Below are 19,280 nucleotides of genomic sequence, written 5' to 3'. Positions count from 1 at the left end.
TCGAAACATGATAACGAGAACCCCCTCCAGTCCTCTTCCCACCACCCCACTCCCAAGTTCTCCCACCCCCTCCCCCCACTTTCCAGAGCTTTCTTTGAGTCTTTATCTTTAGGATATAACTTAATTAGTTTTACTTGAAGCATTTCCAACAATAATAATTACCCAATCAGAAAAAAACAAAAAAACGGCACCCTTCATGGTACTACTATAGGCAGACTTTCACAGATTTAGACTGCTTAATTACAATGCTGTTCTGTTCAATAAAGTGAATTCAGATTCTTGAAACCAAAAGACAACATGAAATGTTAGGAGTTGCTTCATCCACTTGGATCCCAAGCAACAACCAACAAATCAAAACTCTTTGCTTCATTTGAATGAAGTTTACATTTCATGGATGACCAAAAGTGCCAAAATTCTATAGATAATTACACAACAAATTAGTACTTAAGTTTATGAGTAACTGTTGAAAATTATAACAAATAGTAAAAAAAAAAGAAAGAAATTGTGCAAAAAGTATAGTGCCAGTTTATTCAAAAGCAGAATTTGCAATGATTGTGCTCTTGACCAAGATTAAATACGTTTAATCTTAAATTGATTATCCATCAAAATAAGTAAGCAGGGTTAACATTACTCCAGTCAAGGTGGTCTAAAATGGAGTTGGTGTTATTTACCCAGTCAGGAGTTAGTCTGTTTAATGAGCCAGTCTTTGCACTGCATCACAGAAGTTATAAATATTAATGTAGTTATTTTTGATTTCTTATTTGTTATTGGGGTTCATCTTACATTAACAGATCAAGTAAGGGATAAAAGTACACAATATATTTACAGAAATGTATGAAGCATTGTTTTCTGGTCATGACAACAGCCATTTCCTGTAGAAAGTAGCTACATGCATCGCTCTGGTGTGAATTGGCACATTCTCCCACACAACCTGTATTAAAATCTTGAATGTGTTGACAGTCCAGCATTATGCACTCTGACAATCAGTTCTGTCATTAGATTCTCAACTGCAAATAAGTCCAGTGATTCATTGAGCCATTTTAGCAGTTTTACTTCTTAGTTCTCTCAAATCAATTAAGAGTGTCCTTGACTGCGTGTCTTGTCAAGCTCGTTTCATCAGATTTTGACAGCATCTCATATTTAAATGTTTTTCAATAGAAGTGTTTCTTACAAAGCCTTAACACACCCTACACCATGATGGTCCCACCTGCAAACTTCACTTTTGGCATGAAGATTCTGGGGTGATGAGTGGATCTCTTCTTCCTTCAAACCTGGAGTCAGGTGACATTCCAACGGTTCCACTTTGACCTCATCTATATTCTCCCAGCATTTCACTGGCTTGTCCGAATCTTTAAAGCAAACTTTAATCGAGCTGAAATATGCCTTTTCTGTAGAGGTTTGAGCAGTGAGCATTGACACAACCAATGAAAGCCCTCAGTTCCCTCTCATGTGACGTTTAGCGTCTGCTTGAGAGTCATAGATGATGAGAACTTCTCTGTTCATCTTAAATGTGAGTTGTATTTGATATAACAGACCAGGTGAAGCAACCTTGGTCTGCAATGGCATTCTCTTTTGTCTATAAATCTTAGTAAGCTTTGTAAGAAACACTTCTATTGAAAAACATTTAAATATGAAATGCTGTCAAAATAGTCGACTCCAAAGTAACAAATGAGTCGGTAAATAGTTTAACTTTCCTCTCCTTGGGGACACAGACCCTATACATGAAGGGCTGTGTCGTGACTCACACCAGGCGGTATAAATCACAAATAAACTTAAGAAGTCTGTGTGACACTGTTGCCCGAGGCTTTGGGAGTGATCATCTGTTACTGAACCTGAATAAAAGTGACATGTATGAGAAGGAAAGACTGTTTGGATGCTGTAGACACTCTTCAGGCCAAAGGGCTATGGCTAAGCTTGGTCTATTCTCATAATGGAGTGTGCGTGGGTTGACTGCAAGGCAAATGACTTAAGCATTATAGGCCTATATAATCATCATCATGATGAATTATTGGTAGTGAACATACTTATTAGCCTTAAAAAAACTGTATGAATTAGATGCATTATTCGGCATGTTTGCTATTCAATTTGCAAGTGTACTTTTGAATGTAACAGAGAATTTGATTGTTTCAAAGACATTTTCTTTTCTTCTTACAACTATTTCTATGACTTTGTATTTTCTCTTATGTCAAGAAACCCACTCAGAAACTGTACTTGTTTCTCAGTAAACTACAAGGTTTGAGACATTGTAACTACATTAACAAAACCATAAAAGGATTTAAGTGTCATGATATATTGAGGTTGTAGTGAACCCACACGCAGAGAGGAAGGAGCGTTTTGTGGGTGGTGATGTATTTAATGAAAACAAAAATTAGTAGAACTTGCATACAGTCAGGAGCACACAAAAAAACAGGAATACAAAAATCAGGAACTCAGAGGAGTGTAAACAGGATGTAACAGGAGGAACCAGTGAGAAGTGGAAGCAGGAGAGGTGTATAAATACTGTAAAGGTGAATGCTGGAACAAAAGACCAGGGCTGATTAGCTAATTGATTGAAGGTATGAGGGGAGAGAGAGAAAGAAAATGTCACTGGGGGCGAGGGAGCAGATCCAACTGGAACTAAGTGAATGTAACATTAACAAATAACTAGACACAAGAAATGAACATAAACAAATCAAGAAAGAACTGAGCAAAGCAAAACAGAAACAAGACTGATCACCTATCACCTTGTTCTCTTTGGCCAATATAGTGAAGAAAAGTTTCTAGTTTTCCATTTCTATTACAATATTCAGCAGAATATTTTTTAGTAATTTAACTTTTGGTCACTGATTATTTATATTTAAAAAGTACAGCAAAAGCTAATTGAAACAAAGTGATGTGCTGTATTTACTTGCAGCAACTGTGTTTTGCGCCTTTAACAGTTTTAGACACTTATGTTTCAAAGGCTATCATTTGCAAATGCATCACATTCATTTAAAATGTCACAAAATACCACTTATGAGCTCTATTTGTAGTTTTTTCTGTTTCCATCCGATATGTTAGATGTCAACTTTTGGGGAAAATCCTGACCGAGGGAGATCCATTTTTGCCACATGAGTTGACCACAGCTTTGCCTTCCGACAGCCTTTTTGAAAATTGGTCAACTGCCTCCAAATTGAATGACGGACACAAGGGGTTGTTGATTTTTACTAGCATTTAATTGGACACAGGTACCAGAGGGAAATGTACAAAACAACATGACAATCTATTTTCATGCAGTAAGTTATTAGAAAACAATAACACAATATTTTTACAAAATCTCCATGAATCAGTATCTTGACTTTTGCAAAATGTTGACACAAACTATGGTAAAAAGAAAACATGCTGCCCTCTGCAGAGTGTGGCGTGTAACTGAATAAACCGTTCAGACCTGCTTTTCTCTGAAGGTCTTTCTAGCACAAGAAGATACTGGTTTAAACAGTTTTGCAGCAGTCAGTCTGCTCATCATATTGTTTGGAGCTGTGTATCTCTGCATCTTCACTTGGGCTTATGATATTTGAACTATCCTGAGATGAAGTTTGTTGAATATTTAATGTCTAGTGAAAATACTGTTAAACTGGGTTTTTGACTTAGACATTTTAAGTCAATAAAACGCAAATAAGTTGATGTGAAAATGAACACTGAACTGTGATCAATAGAATAATGTGAATCACGAAGTTGCAAAAATAAAGATATAAATTAATCATGTTTTAGAAAACAAGCTAAAAGTCTTGCAGACATTAAAACCTGTATGATCATTTTTTTTTATTTACTTTCAAATTAAAATATTCCAATAAGTCTGAGCTGAGTATTTCCAAAGTAGATCATATTTCTCTTTCGGGCCTCACTACTTTTTATTTTATGATATATATTCATGTATTTTGCTGACTTGGCAAAGGCCATTTGAGATTCTAGCTGCATTGTTTTTGGTATTTTGGATAATATGTATTGATAAAATACTTATTCTAATGTTTATATATAATATTTTTTGGATGTGACATAATGACAATCATAGTGGCCCCATACGATGGTTTTGTTTCAACTCTTGATGACAAGTGTGCTCATCAGTGCCGTTGATGTGCCCATGAGTCAGCTCCTCCTGCTCCTGGGGGTTTTGTGTTGTGTAGGTGACCCTAGACTTGAAATGTGGCATCTCCCACTGTCAACATTAATGAGCAGGCGTCTGTTCAAACCTTTGTCCTCAAGTGAGAAAATAAATCACGTGCTACACTGCCATCTCCTGTTGCAGCCAGGCTATTACATTTTAGTTTTATAAGCCGTGTTCGGCAGTTCAGTTGTTTGTGGAATGACTTGACTTTTGCATTAACAGAAGAATGCCCTGTACCTCCATGCCATTTCTTACCATTTAACTAAAAATACTAACAAAGCTTTGATGAGTTAATTATACTTGCTTTACGTTTTTTTCCCCACATATGTAAATACTTTTTTAAAAATTAATGATAAAGAAAATTGTAGCTATTATGGCCGTTTTCTCCATTCTGATAAAAACAAATAAACTTGTCCATCTCATAATTATTCTTATAATTATGATCATTACGCATTGATTTGGAAGCAGACACCTAAAATGTACAGGGCAGGTTTACTTGAGGACAAGTTTGAGTACCACTGATATAGTAAACTATACTAATAGGGGGCAGATACAATTTTTATACTTATTTCAGCTCTTTTTCAAAGATCTGGAATAATAAATTCGATGCTACGTTATCCAAGTTTCTTTTCACCGTCGAGTAATATCTCAGGCATTGCAACACTTACACTGTTCAATAAAGTTTCCGAAAGGAAAAAAAAAACGGGATTGCGATTGTGGCTAGGCTAGCTAGTCGTGTTTCCAGAGGCAACTATGCTAACACACGGGTTTACCTCATATATGTAGACAATAATAAGTCGTAGTATGCATTTTCCAGTGAACATGCCTTGAGGTAAGGAAAACCAGCAGTGGCTACATATTTTGCAAAAACGGCCTTTGTTTTGGAATGCTTAGCTTCCGCCTGAGCTAGTTGTTTTTAGCCCACATTAGCATAGTTCAGTGGTATCTATTTCTTGAACAAAAAAAGAAAATGTTGTTGCACAAATATCTATATCAAAAAGTATTTTATTGCTGAAAAAGTTACTTAAGAGGTGACGGTTGCAGTTTAATTTTTTTGTTGACATGCAGCCTGGAAATCCATTTTAATCTTGTAGAAATGTATTGTTTCGGACTGAAATCAGCCGAGCTCCCCAGCCTCCAATTAAAAATCATTTTAATTCCATAGTGCTTTCAAGAATAGTTGGACACTAGTTATGTACATTTAAACTTCAAAATGATTGATATATGCAAACTGAAAAATCTGGTGTTTTGACTTCTGAAATGTCACTGACTATTGATCACAATTTTGAGATTTTAATTGTGATTTATCAGTTTACTTTGTAGGCTAAACATTGTATGTTTCCATTTACTACTTTCATTTTAAACAAACATGTTAGTAAGATATAAAAAAGATTGCCTTAAACATAAATATACCTAAGGCATTAGTACTTAGAGCCCAAATGTATAAATTAAAGCTCTGAAACTTAAGACATGTTGGTGTGCAGTGACAGATTCCACCATAGTTGGATTTACAAATGCAAAATCCAATATAGAAGCTATGTTTTAATTTTGACCATAACCAATTAAAGCTTATAATTATATAATGGCAAGAAAAATCTAAGAATATTTAATAAGGTCACTTTTTTATAATTTGAATATTTTGTTTGACTTTCTGAGGAATTTCTGAAATTAATCATATTTTTTTTTTATTTCTGATTAAAATGTAAAATCATGTATGAACTTACCTTTAATATCAAACAGACTGTGGAACATCAACAAATGTAGAAAATGAGCAATTAAACAAGTACATTGGCGATATAAAGACAGACCGCAGTTGGCTTGCGCCCCCAGAGGTGAGGCACAGCACTGCACTGCCTCTCCTTGGTCTTTAATGTATTTTAAGAGGCAATGTGTAAATTCAGCAATTTTGAGTATAAAAATGTTGAAATTACCAATATGAAAAACAATTTATAGAAGATTAAAGTGGACAAATTGATTTTCTTTTATCATTGTTGGCATGTATTATACTTCTCATGGCCTTGTGTTTATTCATCACAATTACCTCACCTACATCCCCTACCGCACATCGCTGTTGGTGCACCTGTGATGTAGGAGAAGTGTGGAAAATGTGTCATCCCACTCTTCCTGTGTGCTACATGTCTGCCAGACTATTTTTGTTTATCGCCCCTTCTCCCTCTTTTTGTTTCTCCACAGGTTCAAAGTGGAAGCTGGTGCCAATTTGCCCGTGATTGGCTTGTGGGTTGGAGAGGAACCAATCAAGACTCAAGGAAGCAGCTCACCTGTAGGGCTGGCCAATTGACACATATCTTGCTGCTTGGCTCTGTCTGTGGGAAAAGGTTTCTGGTGGGAGTTAGTGGAATAGGTAAGCTTGGGGTAGCCTATACAGAGACTCTGTCAATTTATTGTGGCTGTCAGGTTATTCTCCCCTCTTCAGAAGTGGAGGGATGCAACAGAGATTTAAGCTGTGACACAGCAAACACCATTAGCCATGTAACATCTGGTGGTTGTAGTTCAAAATTAACATTTTACTTGTTTTGCATTTGTTGCCTAAGAGCTGATTTCTTTAACTATCTTCAATGCATTTCTATCTTTGTGTCTTTACATGTCTCACATCACTTGTTCTTAATCATATTAAACATTTTATTTATTTTTACAGAGACACCCAGATGAACGGTTCCACCCCCTTAATTCTGAAGATGGAGAACCATGTTCACTGTATCTCCTGTTTTAACCAGAGATGCATGGCACAGTCTGAACCAGGAGTTTCTTGTAGGATTATCACATGTCCTTTGATGTGTGGGGCTATGTTTCATTCCTGCAAAGGTGATGAGCACCAACTTTTGTGCCCACTCATGAAGGTTCCATGCCTTAATAGCAACTATGGCTGCCCAGCAATTCTGATCCGTAACAAAATCCCTGCACACATGGATGTTTGTCCGGCTGGAGTTGTCTTCTGCCCAGAGAGATGGAACTTGCACCCAACAGAAATATTAGATTTGAAACCTGGTAGGAGATTAGAAAGTATCTTGGATGAGATAAGGAACTATAAAGACCTTGCACTTGCTTTGGAGGACCATCAGGCACTCCTAGAGACCATAGAGGAGATGGGGATGGAAAACTTAACTTACAAAGATTCTGTTATTGAAGAAGCGATACTGTTAGCTTTAGCATTGTCTGCTTCTGAGGCATCAACCGTGTCTTCCTCACTTCAATTGCAGTCTGGTCCAAAAGGAACAGAGGACGTTATGAGTGGAATCAAAGGTTTCAACAAAAAAGATATAAAGGAGAACTGTTCTAGTCTGAGATGTTTGGATGAAAGTGGTGCTCCTGAAAATATCAGTGTATTAAGTAAAAATGTAACCAATGGATCAATGATGGAAACAGAAGCCAATAATATTTCAAAAGAACCTGTGACCCTTCAAATAATATCACACACTTATCCCCCCATTTGTGGTCAGTCATTTCGCCGCGACCAATATCCTTCCCATTATCTAAATATCCACTGTGACTTTCACCCCAACTTCCGTGACCGCATAGAGTCCCACTGTCCTCTGGCATTGTATGGTTGTAGATTTTCCCAGCAGAGGTTGTGGCCATCCACCCACAGGGCTAGGGTGGTTTACCATAAGCACCTTAAGTCATTTGTAATCCTGCCTTCTATCAATGCGGAACCTGCAAAGGACTCCCAGTCAGACCAGTTTAGTGGACTCCCCATTGAGATACTGTGGCACATAGCTGGATTCCTGGACAGTTTTAGCCTCTCCCAGCTGTCCTTGGTGTCGAGGACTATGAGGCAAGTGTGTGCCAGTCTCCTCCCTTCAAGGGGGATAGTAGAGCTGCAGTGGGAGCGAGGACATTTTCCTGGTCATCCTCACACTTTGAGATGGCAGGTCAAATGTAAAGTGAGTAAAAAAAATAACTTGTGTATCTATGTGTTTTAAACAATCACTGTTCTGTAACATGCACCATGGAAGTAATTGTGGATGTACCTTTAACAGCTGCAAATTTCTTTTTTTATTTTTGTGTATTAGTAAACTCACTTATTTTTTACTGTTGCAGGTGTGGAAATTCAGCCCTGCCTTCTGTCCTGTGTACTCGTGGCATTTTGTTGATGTTCCCAGCATGTCGGATCACATGAAGAAGTGTCCTTTTTTCAACAGAGCTGAGCTGAAGACTGAGCCTGTGCCCCTTACCGCCCTGTGCACCGAACAAGACAGACTCTCAGTCCTGCACTGTTATCAGTCCCTGCGTAGCCTCATTGCTTGATCAAGCAAAGCTGATCTTTATGAGATTCACTGTGGAATTATGAGAATGTTGCTAATAAAAATGTCCATTCTTGCACTAAATCAAAATGGAACTCTTATTATTCAGATACCTTTACGCTAAAATGATGTACTAGTCAAGTTTGTAATTTTGAGTCAGAAGAGAGGAGTAGACATCTTGGATTTGTGCTACAAATATGTTTTGCATGAATGGCAGCCTGGGGAAGCCTTTCCAACTTCACACTAATTTCTCATGGATTTTTCATGTAATGCTCATGGCCTTGATATGTAACTACACTTTTTTCAGTGCCCATATTTTTGAAAGGACAGTCTGGGTTTAAAGATAATTACTTAATCTATTAATTGGCCCTAATTCAGTGGACTTGAAGCCACAATTATTCAAGTAATTGTGGCTTTGTTACAGAGGTTCAGGTCTCATCTATCAGATCTGAGTTTCTCTGTAGTCTGCTTTTTCTGGTGTTCCTCAGGGAACCATTTTGGGTGCGTTTTTTTATCTATGTCCCACCCTTAACGCATCAATTTCAGAATTATAACAATTTTGATTTATAAGCTGATAGTAATCAGACTGACATTCAGCTGAAGCTCTTCCATTCCTTTTCATAAAGCCCACTGACTAAATGATGACTTAAAGTATGAATGGACTTTTGTCAACTCATGCATTAAAAAAACTTGGGATAGCATTTGATTCAAATTTGTTTAATTCTAATTTTCTATTCATCTGATAGAAAATCAAAGACTAAAACAATTCACCTGTGTAAACTACAGTAATGCTTCTTTCAGCAATATTGAAATGTGTTTTCCTTTTTCTCCCACTCGATTATATTGCAACGGCATAAACTTCACATTTTGTTAAATAAAGTTTTGAAGAGGGGAGAAAAAAAAACCGGTCGAGACGATGACTGACTGAGAGTGGCTAGCTATCTTTAGCAGTTTCTTCCCAGCGGCAACTACAGTTAATAGACACGTTTAGACGCATTAATGTAGAAACTATCAAAGACGTCATAACACGCCTTTTCCTGTCAATACGACACAGGTGAGAAACACCTGGAACCTCTAACACATTATTTTACAAAAAGTTGTTTTTGTTGTCAACTGCTCAACTTCCGTCCGAGCTAGCTGTTTTTAGCCAACATTAGCAACACTCACTCCGAGCTTTAGCTAGCTTTCTATTGTTATCTTTATAAGTCGATATCGTAGAAAAATGACAGACGACAACATCAGAGTTTATATTAGGTTGATGGATAAAAATATGTAGATTACCGAAACTAAATGTTGCTGTAAACTTTGCTACAGAGCTGTTAGTGGCAACTGAACTTTTCCTGTTGACATGAAGTAGCTCCAATCTATTATTGTCTCAGTTGTTATGAGTAAATTCGCTTTAAAAATGCTGTATTTACTCGATAGCCATCCTAAGATAAGATAAGGTACGATTTTTGATAACTATCTGAATACTTAATTTATAAACGATTTATTTAAACGTGTGGAAATACATTGGAATGTCCTGAAGAAATAGACAACCTTTTAATTTTCTTTAGATAGCTGAGTAGTTATGGCTTTACATTTAAAATTTCTCCCATCTTCTGGTTTCCATATGTTTTAATGGGAATTAATGCATTTATAACATCACTCTGTGATCGCAAGTTGTTTTTCAAGCCCTTACTAACTTTGCTACTTAAAAGTTTTTAGTTGTTGCAATGTTAGATTTATAGAAAATTAATTTGCAGCTTTAAAGTAAAGCAATGTACAACAGCAGATCTATGATCAAACTGCAGTTTTAGGACAGCTTGCAGATTGAAAGGCTCCAATATGGAGCAATCCAATCTCAGTTATTTTGGACAAAATAGAAATTGCAATGCTATGACTGTTTGAGACAGGAATTTCTTTTTTCGTGCTTATTTATTACTGTTTGTCTTTTGGTCAGTAGCATAGTGTTTTGATTGGATTCAAAATTAAAATGCAATTTTGATTAACTGCACAGCACTGCCTTTAAATTTCAAATAACTTATTTAATTTAGATCTTTTTAAAGTTTTGTCTACTTTTAGCTAAATTTATTTTTTTGTTTTACACATGTAATTGGTTGCTTCTCTTAGCTTGGGTTGAACAAGCATATTCATGATAAAAATGTAATTTCATGTAAACTGACTACAACTCTTGAAAATGGATTTAAATCCCCTTTTGTTGTAGAACCTGAGGCATTCTTCTTTATTAATTTTTGTTGCTTATTTATGTTTTCAATCTTGCACATAAAATAAATGCTGATGTTCACTTTCAAATGGCTCTTAACAAAATCACCTACAAAAATTCTCACCAAAAATCCCATTGCATAGACAGAAGTTCCTGAAACCTAAACATCATTGATCTTTTGACAGTGATTTGAAACAATGAGGCATGAATGAGTTAAGTCAGTAGTAGTGACATCTGCTGGTTGCTGTTGTGATAGCAGTCTTTAAAGTCTGAAACAAATCACTAAAACACTGTTTGTCTACTTAATACCAGTACATCTAAAACAATATAAATATTAGAAATATCATGTTTTTGATACCTCATTTCAACAATTGAATTCATATATTCATTACAGGTAGAATTTCATATTTTAACTCTTTATTTCTAGCCATTTTTATGATTGACTTGCATGAAAACCCAAACTTTGGTTTCTCAGTCACTTAGAATATTACAGAAGAGCAAAAAAATAAATAAAATAAACCAAATTGTCAGCCTTTTGAAAAGATAGTTTACTTGAATACACTCAATACTTGATTGGGCTTCCTTTTGCATGAATTGTTGCATCAAAGCAGCTTAATATGGAGGCGATCAGCCTGTGGCTTTGTTCAGCTGTAATGAAAGCCCTGTAGCTGGCACGCCTTTTCTTACTACACTTTTTCCTTCCATTGCACTTTCTATGAATAGGCTTGGATGCAGCATTCTGCAAACAACCAACTTTGTTAGCAATGATCTATTGAGGTCTATTCTCCTTGTGGAGTATGTAAATGACATCTACCAAGTCAAAATGGATTGAGTAAACCATTTTATACAGATATGCTTTTTTTGTAATTTGTAATACTCTAACTTTCAGAGATGTTATATTTTGGGTTTTCATTTAGGGTAAGCTACTATATGATCATCAAAATTATACAGATTTATATATGGTTATATGTGTAGGAGTGTGTAATGAATCTATGTTTATATAAATAATCATTACACACTGCGTATGTATATTGATATTTATATAGATTCAGTACACTATTTTGTAATAGCAGCTGAGTAGTGTTTGTCATTCACAATTTTTTTAGCATATTTGTCTTTTGTCTTTAAAACACATTGTCATAATGTAAATACATCATTTAAATCATTTGAGCCTGACTCTTATCTCTCATAATATTCTCCAACAGAGGCGCCCATATAAACCACTCCACCCCCTCAGTGGCTCTTCAAATGGAGCACCACCATGTTCACTGTATCTCCTGTGTTAATCAAAGATGCATGGTCAGACCTGAACCAGGAGTTTCTTGTGATCTAATCGCATGTCCATTGGTGTGTGGGGCTGTGTTTCACTCCTGCAAAGTTGATGAGCACCAACTTTTGTGCCCACTTACGAGGATTCCATGCCTTAATAGTGGCTATGGCTGCCCAGCCATGCTGATCCGTAACCAGATGTCTGCACACCTGGATGTCTGTCCAGCTGGAGCTGTCTCCTGCACAATGGAGTGGAACAGGTGGCCTGTTAGCTGCTTGAACTACACCTCTTATGAGAGCCTAATTAGCCTGTTGGAAGAGATGGAGCAGCTGGACATGGCGCTTGCACTTCAGGACCAACAAACACTCCTTGATTCGATGAAGATGATTGCCAAGACTCCATCTCCACAAGAAGATCCAGCCACTAGAAAGGAGATTAAAGCGAAACATTTAGCTTCACAGCCGTCTGCTCTTGAAATCTCAACCTCGCAGTTGTCCTCCTCGCATCAATCCCAGTCAGCCCCCAAAGCTTCAACAAAGGAGAAAATTCTCAGTGGGATTAACGGTTTGAAAGAGGAACACCTGAGTAAGTTGTATGAGGCCACAGTTGAGACTGCAAGAAGCTTAGCTGCTGCTCTAGACTTTGTTAGCAATGCCAGCTGTGGTGAAAGTAGCTCAGGAGGTGAGAATGTAGGAGATGTCTTGCTACAAAACAGTTTGGACAGTAATAGAGACATTCAGAATGGACTGGAAGACATAACCCCACAACATGCTGATGGTTTGCACAAAAGTAACATAAATGGGAACAGTTCTAGTCTGAGCCGCTTAGATGAAAATGGAGCTTTTGAAGGAATCAGTAGGCAGAACAAAACCGCAGCCAATGGACCATCGGTGGAGGCAACAAATGCTGATACTTCACAAGAACCTGCGACCCCACAAATTATATCCCCAGTCCATGTGACCCAGGGTGTGGCACAGCGGGCTGACCATGTAGTTCTGGACAATAAAGGGCTAGTTCTTCCAGGAAGTCTTGGACCTGAGAGGATGCTGCCCCTGAACCTCTTCTATAAGGGCCAGGTTCAATATCCTCTAACTAATGGACAATTAGGTGCTAAAGCAGACAAGTCACCGTATAGGCTGCGGGTAGAAATGGAAGACAAAGCAGTTGATACTTCAGACTTGGAGCATGATGATCCTATGGGCCTTGGGGAGATTGATGCAATCCCACCAGCTCTACTCTTCTGTTTGGAAGAGTCCAGGGAGTGTAGAAGGATCTCTGATACGGTCTACATTGATGGTTACCGTGTTGATCTCGGCACGCAGACTTTCACATTTCCTGCGGCAGTCTTGGTGACTAATACAAGAGTGGGCGACATGGCCTCTGTTTCAGCCTGTGACCATGCAGCACCACAGCTCGCCTACCCCAGCCCTCTTCGTACCCTTCGCCTCGGCCAGGTCCTCGAAGCTCTGGATTCAGAGGCGGTCCCATATAATCGTTACCTCCCACCTAACCCCCAACACCAGCACACCTTTCCTTTCTTATGTGGTCAGTCATTCAGGCGGGACCAGTTTTCGTCACATTTCAGAAACATCCACGGGGAGATTCACGCTTGGCTCAGTGGCTGGATAGAGCAACGCTGCCCCCTTGCATATTATGGCTGTACATTTTCCCAGCGGAGATTTTACCCATCTACTCGAGGATCAAAGGTGGTTCACGATAGGCATCTTAAGGCATTTGGGGTTCAGCCCTGCACCAGACTGCAACCTCCAACAGATTCCCAGTCAGACCGGTTTAGTGGGCTCCCCATTGAGATACTGTGGCATATAGCTGGATTCCTGGATAGTTTTAGCCTGTGCCAGCTGTCCCTGGTGTCAAGGACTATGAGGGAAGTGTGTGCCAGTCTCCTCCAGACCAGGGGCATTGTAGAGCTGCAGTGGGAGCGAACAGATTGTCCTAGTGGGATCCGTAATGTGTCGTGGCAGGTCAAAAATAAGGTGAGTTCAGAACTGATTTATCAGTGTTCAATGAGTGTGAATACTTTTGCGAAACAAAAAAAAAACAATCTCTTTATGATCATTCAAATATATTTTACTGTTACAGGTGTGGCGATTCAGCACCGCTTTCACTCCTGTATCCTCTTGGGGTTTCACTGAGGTCCCCAGCATGTCGGTTCACCTTAAGAAGTGTCCTTTCAACGTAGTAGAGCAGAAGACAGAACCAATACCTCTTCCTGCCATGTGTACCGCACGAGATGGACTGTCACTCCGCCGCGTCCTGCGTCATGTCAACACTTGACCAAACAAGGCCGATCTGCATGAGATTCACTGTAGCTTTATGAGAATGTGGCTAGTGAAGTAAAATGGATTCCGATTAGTTTTGATTATAAAGAAGCCTTAATGGGGAAAAAAAAGACTTCAGGTCTGTTAATGGTTTTGAATGTGTAATGAAAAAGTGAGCATTCACAATTGCTTTGCATGGATTTGTGATGAAAGTGCACCTATATTCTGCTAAGAAAACATATTTTGACAAAGATAATTGTGCACAACAGATTTATATTCTCCTGAAGATTAAATATTATTCTGCCTTTCGTATGTATCTATGGAAAACAATACATGTTAAAACTCCATTATTTCTGAATATTATAAACCATGCCAGCACTTTATATTTTAATTCCTTCCAAACTGAACAGTGAACTTTGTCTGACGAGCTTCCGATCATTACTAAGGGTCAAGTTCAGTGTGCATGTTATGGTTAGGTTTATCTGAAGTTTGGATCACAGTTTGATATCACAAAATGACTAATGTACCTGATTGCTGCAGTTTAATAAAGTGTTTACTGACTTTTTATTTTTCTCTAAGGCCTCTTTTAATAGTTCATTTCCATATTTATGCAAGATGTTTGGATAGAAAGCAAATATTGCAAAATCCAGGAAAACGAATCCAAATTCAAGACTGAAGTTACTACCCTTACTTAGCTGAGTACTGTGCATTACAATAACATATTGCAATATATACTTAAGCTGTTTCATTGTACAACTTTTTCAAGGGCAAAATAAACTGCCAAACCCCATCAGTAGTGAGAGGATGGGAATAGGTCAAAAGTGACTGTTACAAATTTCATTTTGTGATTTCTGCCCATAAAGGCATTGAAACATGGGTGACTGGAATTCGGACATAAAATCTGACTATTACTTAAACCTATATTCAGGCTTTTAAATGGATATAGATCACAAGCAAAATAGCGTTTTTAAAGTTTTCTAGGTTTTTGTGCCAACTTACAATTGATTCAGGTGAATCTTGCATAAATAGATGTCAAACATGGACTGAAATATCACATTTGCTAGTTTTTACATTTTCAAAGAAAAATAAAGGTTGTATTTATAATAAAGATTACACCCAGGGTGCTGTTCAAGAACTCCCTCTATTTTTGCCTTTTAGACTTTAGTGTCTTAACCTTGATTTTGTATTTTTGACCATTCCATTATCCCACTCCTACCTTTACAGAGCTTTCTTGGAAACAAACTGGGAGCCAATGAAAGTATTGAAATGTTTCACCTAATTGGCTTTCCAGGTGTATTTGACCTTGTAATGATCAGTCTGCCCATTTAAAGAGTGACAAGTAGTCACTACAGTGTTGTGACTGTGTGTACTTGACAGAACATGACCACAGGAAGCAAAGAGTTATCCCTGTAGATAAGACAATTACAGACAAGCATGTTAAAGGTAAAGGCTATTGGAGCATCTTCAGCTTGTTGCACCCTTTCAAAAGGTCCATTGCAATGTAACCAACCTTCCTGGGATACTAATCATAACCAAAAAACTGGCACAGGGCATCTTGAATCTGTGCAAGGTATGGTGAAGTCTCAAGACTATTAAAGGATTCTGGAGATAAGTGACAAGATTCACAAGTCAATTTGTGTGCACAAATCCTAGACATACATTTTAATTAATGCAATTTTTCCCCCCAAAATAAAAGCAGTTTTTTTTTTACACACAGGCTCTCTGTACATTACAATTAAATGTGCTAAATTATTAAGTGAGACTCAAGTCATTCAGCGATTTTGAGTAGACTTTTAGATGGTTTTCACCCTTGCTAGAAATTGAACAGCCAAGTCGATGTTTTGTCTGAACAGCTGTTTGACACCCATAATGTCATTGACATACTGCACACAGCGAAGATAATACCCTTCAATGAGCATTGTAGAGACCCCGTGTCTTGGGGAATTGTACAGTCAAGACTGAACACCACAAAGCCTTTCATACATGCTTTTATTTTTTAAATATGTGATGAACAATCCCTAAATGGTCACACTGTTTTCTACCACATCAGGGTTCAGATATGTGTAGGGCATTTCCAGTTCTGAATTTCTTGCTGCAATTTCTTCCTTCATGTAGGACAAGTCAGCTTGCAAGACCTTGATGATCTCCTTCGGTATTGGCTCGTCAAAGTGCTCCTCTGGAAATTCACCCAGGAGAACCTGCATGTGCCAGCAGAGAAGCCGCTTCAGAAATGTGAAAACCGAACAGTTTTTGTAATCCATCCTGATTTTCTTACCACATCAGTGTACTTTTCTGAAAGAATCCTAGCAGCTGACATAATCTTGACCGAGTCTTCAACATCTGGGAGAGTCTCCAGAACAGTCTGCATGCTGGACTGCCCCTTTATGGCTGGAGGAGGTTTGCACAGCAGGAGGGAGCCATTTGGTATCCAGGAGTTGTAGTCATACTAGAATAAGATAAAAATGAAGGGGGGGGAAAAAAAAAAAAAGCGAAAGATTCCCCAGACATGAAGGATTTGCCAGTTTTGATTAGAGCTTACAGTCAACTTAAAAACCAAACGCTTTTTAATAAAGATGTTCTACTGAAGACCGTTTGTGTACAGGATGTGCACAGTACTAATGCAGTCATTGCTCCATTGTATAAGGTGATCAGTCTGGCTCTGCTGAGGTATTTCACCAATTTTCTTGCATTTTAGCCACATCAAGTCCATTCAAATTGTGCTAAAATGTACAGTGCAGAAATGGATAACATTTGCCCACCTGGCCATTGTTAACTGCAGCATGCTGTACAGACACTCTGAAGATCACCATGGTGATGAACTTTGCCACTTCCTCAATGGTATTGAAGCATGATGGGAAACCTGTTGCAGAGTCACTGTCCATTATTCTGCAGCAGCAATTTAGCTGAAAACAGATTTTTACCTGAACGTTTGTTCTCCAAGAAGCCATGTGTGAATATCTCGTTAACCCATTCCTGCAGCTCAATGTCCTTCATCACATCACAATCAGAAGTGTAGTAGTAGTCCACCATAGCTGTGGCATATCTGGCAGGGGGAAGAAAAAAAGAATAGCTACAATTGCATTCTGAAACAAGTGCATTCAACAATATGTTGCCAAGTTTACTTACTCATTGAGGTAGTTCCACAGCTTCAGTGCATCATCTCTGTAGTAAAAGTTTGGGATCGACTCCAGTCCTCTTTCTTTGATGTTTTCAGGCAGACAGAGGGAGCTGTAGGTCAACTGAGACAGATCTCTTCTCATAAGCTCCATCAGCCCCTCTACTCCAAGTGAGCTCTAAAAAAAAAAAAAAAAAAAAAATTGTTTTAAAAAAAAACCAAGAGTTTCATGAAAGGCTTCACTAAGATTTTTCCAGTCATACCTCACTCAATGCTCCCCCAGGTGAAAGTAGTAGTTTGCGGACCAAGATGTTTATGTGGAGAGTGTAACGAAAGTGCGGGATCAGCAGCTGTATAGAGATGACAAAACTGAAGGTCAAATAGCTTGAAGAGACCATTGCTTGCTCATCTTTATGAGAGCCGATACCTTATAAAGAGGATGAATGGTTGGGAGACAGCGAAAAGTAGCAATAGTGAAGACTTCTGCTAGATAGTGAGTGTGCAAGAGATGATAGAGCGTCTGGTGTTGAATCAGGTCTGAACTCCTAAAAAACAGCTTGGCCAGAAGCCAATCCGTTTCAAGGTCACTTGGTAGAAAGATGGGGTTCTGCTCAGAGGGTTGTTGGTACAGCTGCATTGAATTGGGATGGAGAGAGAAAAAAAAAAATAACTCAATTTGTCTAATGCCCCCAATTAGTGTCACATTTTTGTACCATTAGCTCCCATTTTGTCTCAAATGATCATTTTGTGTTATTGTCAGTCACATGGCAAGTGACTAATGGAACATGAACATGTTTAAGTGTTTCTCCCTTCAGTAAATTACCTGTATGGCAATTGGCAACAGTTTTCCTTCTGGGTTCTTGTAAAACAAGCACAAACCAGCTGCAACATACAGAGGATTTCCATCTTTCTGTCTGGTTGGTATTCCATCCATTATCTTCTGGTCACATAGAAATATATTGCCTTCCTGTGTGGGGGGGAAACGAGTTGATTCAGTACATTCTTTTCTCCATACATCAAACCTCATTTTATTGAGTGAATACGAATTCAGGAAAACGAGTACAACTGATTTTAAATATTGTTCTTTAAAGACAAAACTGAAGTGCATCAGTATTTAGTTCCCTTTAGATGTTCAGCTCTTAAGCAGTGGTAAAATACAAGTACATTCCTAGTTTAGCACCTAAAATTGTCTAAAAGGTAAAATCCTTCAACACCTCCATCAAGCATCGTTTCACATTTGTCATGAAATCCCTAGCATATGCTCACCTCCATTTCCTTTTCCAGAGTGGTTCCAGTTTCCAGAAAAGGTTTCACCATCTCATCAGTCACTGGAAAGTTTGGGGGAAGTTTGGAGCAGCGCTTGATCACATTGGGGTTGGTTCCATTCAAAAACTGGTATCCAAAAAAGTCATCTTCCTTCCAGTGCTCTGAAACGTACTCTGGAATAATAAAAGTTGGAAACCAAACAGCATAATTCTGATTCTTTAAAATACATTTCTGGATAAAATAAATAAAAAAGGGATGTAAATATTTAGTAAGGCTTCAACCACCTAACATCTTTGTCTTTTTGAACTGGAAGATATTTTTTATGTCTTCAATTTGTTTCCATTTTTTACCAGGTTCAGTCAGTCCCTTCATTGCCAGTTCAAGAGTTCTGAAGAATAGAGCACAAAGCAGAAATCAGTGAACACATACCAACTTCAAGGTATTAGGAGCACAAGTAAGGGGCAACCTGGAATAATTGGCTCACATGAGTTTGTGTGTGTGGTCCAATTCAGACATGGAGAAACGAACTTCTGCCAAAAGCTCAAACACATCTTTGAAGTGACTGATGTGCAGCAACCCATCACCAATGAACTCCCATCTAAAAAACAAAAATTAAGTTGAAAATTTGCACAGATGCAATTCTAGAGAAACTTGACTGGAAACTTACTTGTAAGAGCTCTTTTTCAACTCCAGTTCTTTTTTTCTGTGGTTAAGCAGCAGAGGATGATCCTCTTCCATAAATGTTACTCCTAAGACACA

At 38.1% G+C, this 19,280-nt stretch overlaps 3 protein-coding genes across 10 annotated transcripts in view; 2 read left to right on the top strand and 1 right to left on the bottom strand.

Moving 5' to 3' along the window:
* Positions 1–4,813: 4,813 nt before the first annotated feature.
* LOC106959112 (F-box only protein 30-like) lies at positions 4,814–8,469 on the top strand. Its single transcript, XM_015051451.1, has 4 exons — positions 4,814–4,955; positions 6,317–6,485; positions 6,780–8,025; positions 8,183–8,469. The coding sequence occupies exons 3-4, from the start codon at positions 6,790–6,792 to the stop codon at positions 8,387–8,389; spliced, it is 1,443 nt and encodes a 480-aa protein (XP_014906937.1). The 5' UTR covers positions 4,814–4,955; positions 6,317–6,485; positions 6,780–6,789; the 3' UTR covers positions 8,390–8,469.
* Positions 8,470–9,129: 660 nt separating this feature from the next.
* On the top strand, positions 9,130–14,707 carry LOC106959111 (F-box only protein 30-like). Of its 2 annotated transcripts, none has more exons than XM_015051450.1 (3): positions 9,130–9,437; positions 11,793–13,855; positions 13,962–14,707. In XM_015051450.1, the coding sequence occupies exons 2-3, from the start codon at positions 11,840–11,842 to the stop codon at positions 14,154–14,156; spliced, it is 2,211 nt and encodes a 736-aa protein (XP_014906936.1). In that variant the 5' UTR covers positions 9,130–9,437; positions 11,793–11,839; the 3' UTR covers positions 14,157–14,707. The 2 variants fall into 2 exon arrangements, with proteins under 2 accessions (XP_014906936.1, XP_014906935.1); XM_015051449.1 differs by having other exon boundaries at positions 9,130–9,439; positions 11,797–13,855.
* A 1,404-nt stretch (positions 14,708–16,111) lies between these two features.
* LOC106959115 (arachidonate 12-lipoxygenase, 12R-type-like) overlaps positions 16,112–19,280 on the bottom strand; it is an 11,856-nt gene continuing 8,687 nt past the window's right edge. For 4 of the 7 annotated variants that reach the window (XM_015051458.1, XM_015051462.1, XM_015051459.1 and 1 more), the window contains 2 exons: positions 16,416–16,586; positions 16,112–16,338 (listed from right to left, as the gene is read on the bottom strand). In XM_015051458.1, the coding sequence (XP_014906944.1) occupies positions 16,159–16,338; positions 16,416–16,586 (351 nt within the window). In that variant the 3' untranslated portion in view covers positions 16,112–16,158. Of the gene's footprint in view, positions 16,339–16,415; positions 16,587–16,899; positions 17,001–17,061; positions 17,184–17,266; positions 17,434–17,518; positions 17,606–17,682; positions 17,887–18,078; positions 18,223–18,521; positions 18,695–18,805; positions 18,910–19,005; positions 19,120–19,188; positions 19,271–19,280 lie in introns of all 7 variants that reach the window. The other 3 variants (XM_015051461.1, XM_015051460.1, XM_015051456.1) reach the window with 2 other exon arrangements.

Source organism: Poecilia latipinna, unplaced genomic scaffold (assembly GCF_001443285.1).
Source record: "Poecilia latipinna isolate Pla-1442-1.1 unplaced genomic scaffold, P_latipinna-1.0 Scaffold1045, whole genome shotgun sequence".
Taxonomy (NCBI): domain Eukaryota; kingdom Metazoa; phylum Chordata; class Actinopteri; order Cyprinodontiformes; family Poeciliidae; genus Poecilia; species Poecilia latipinna.
Note: the sequence above shows the minus strand (reverse complement) of the source record. Positions and strands in the feature narration are given on the sequence as shown.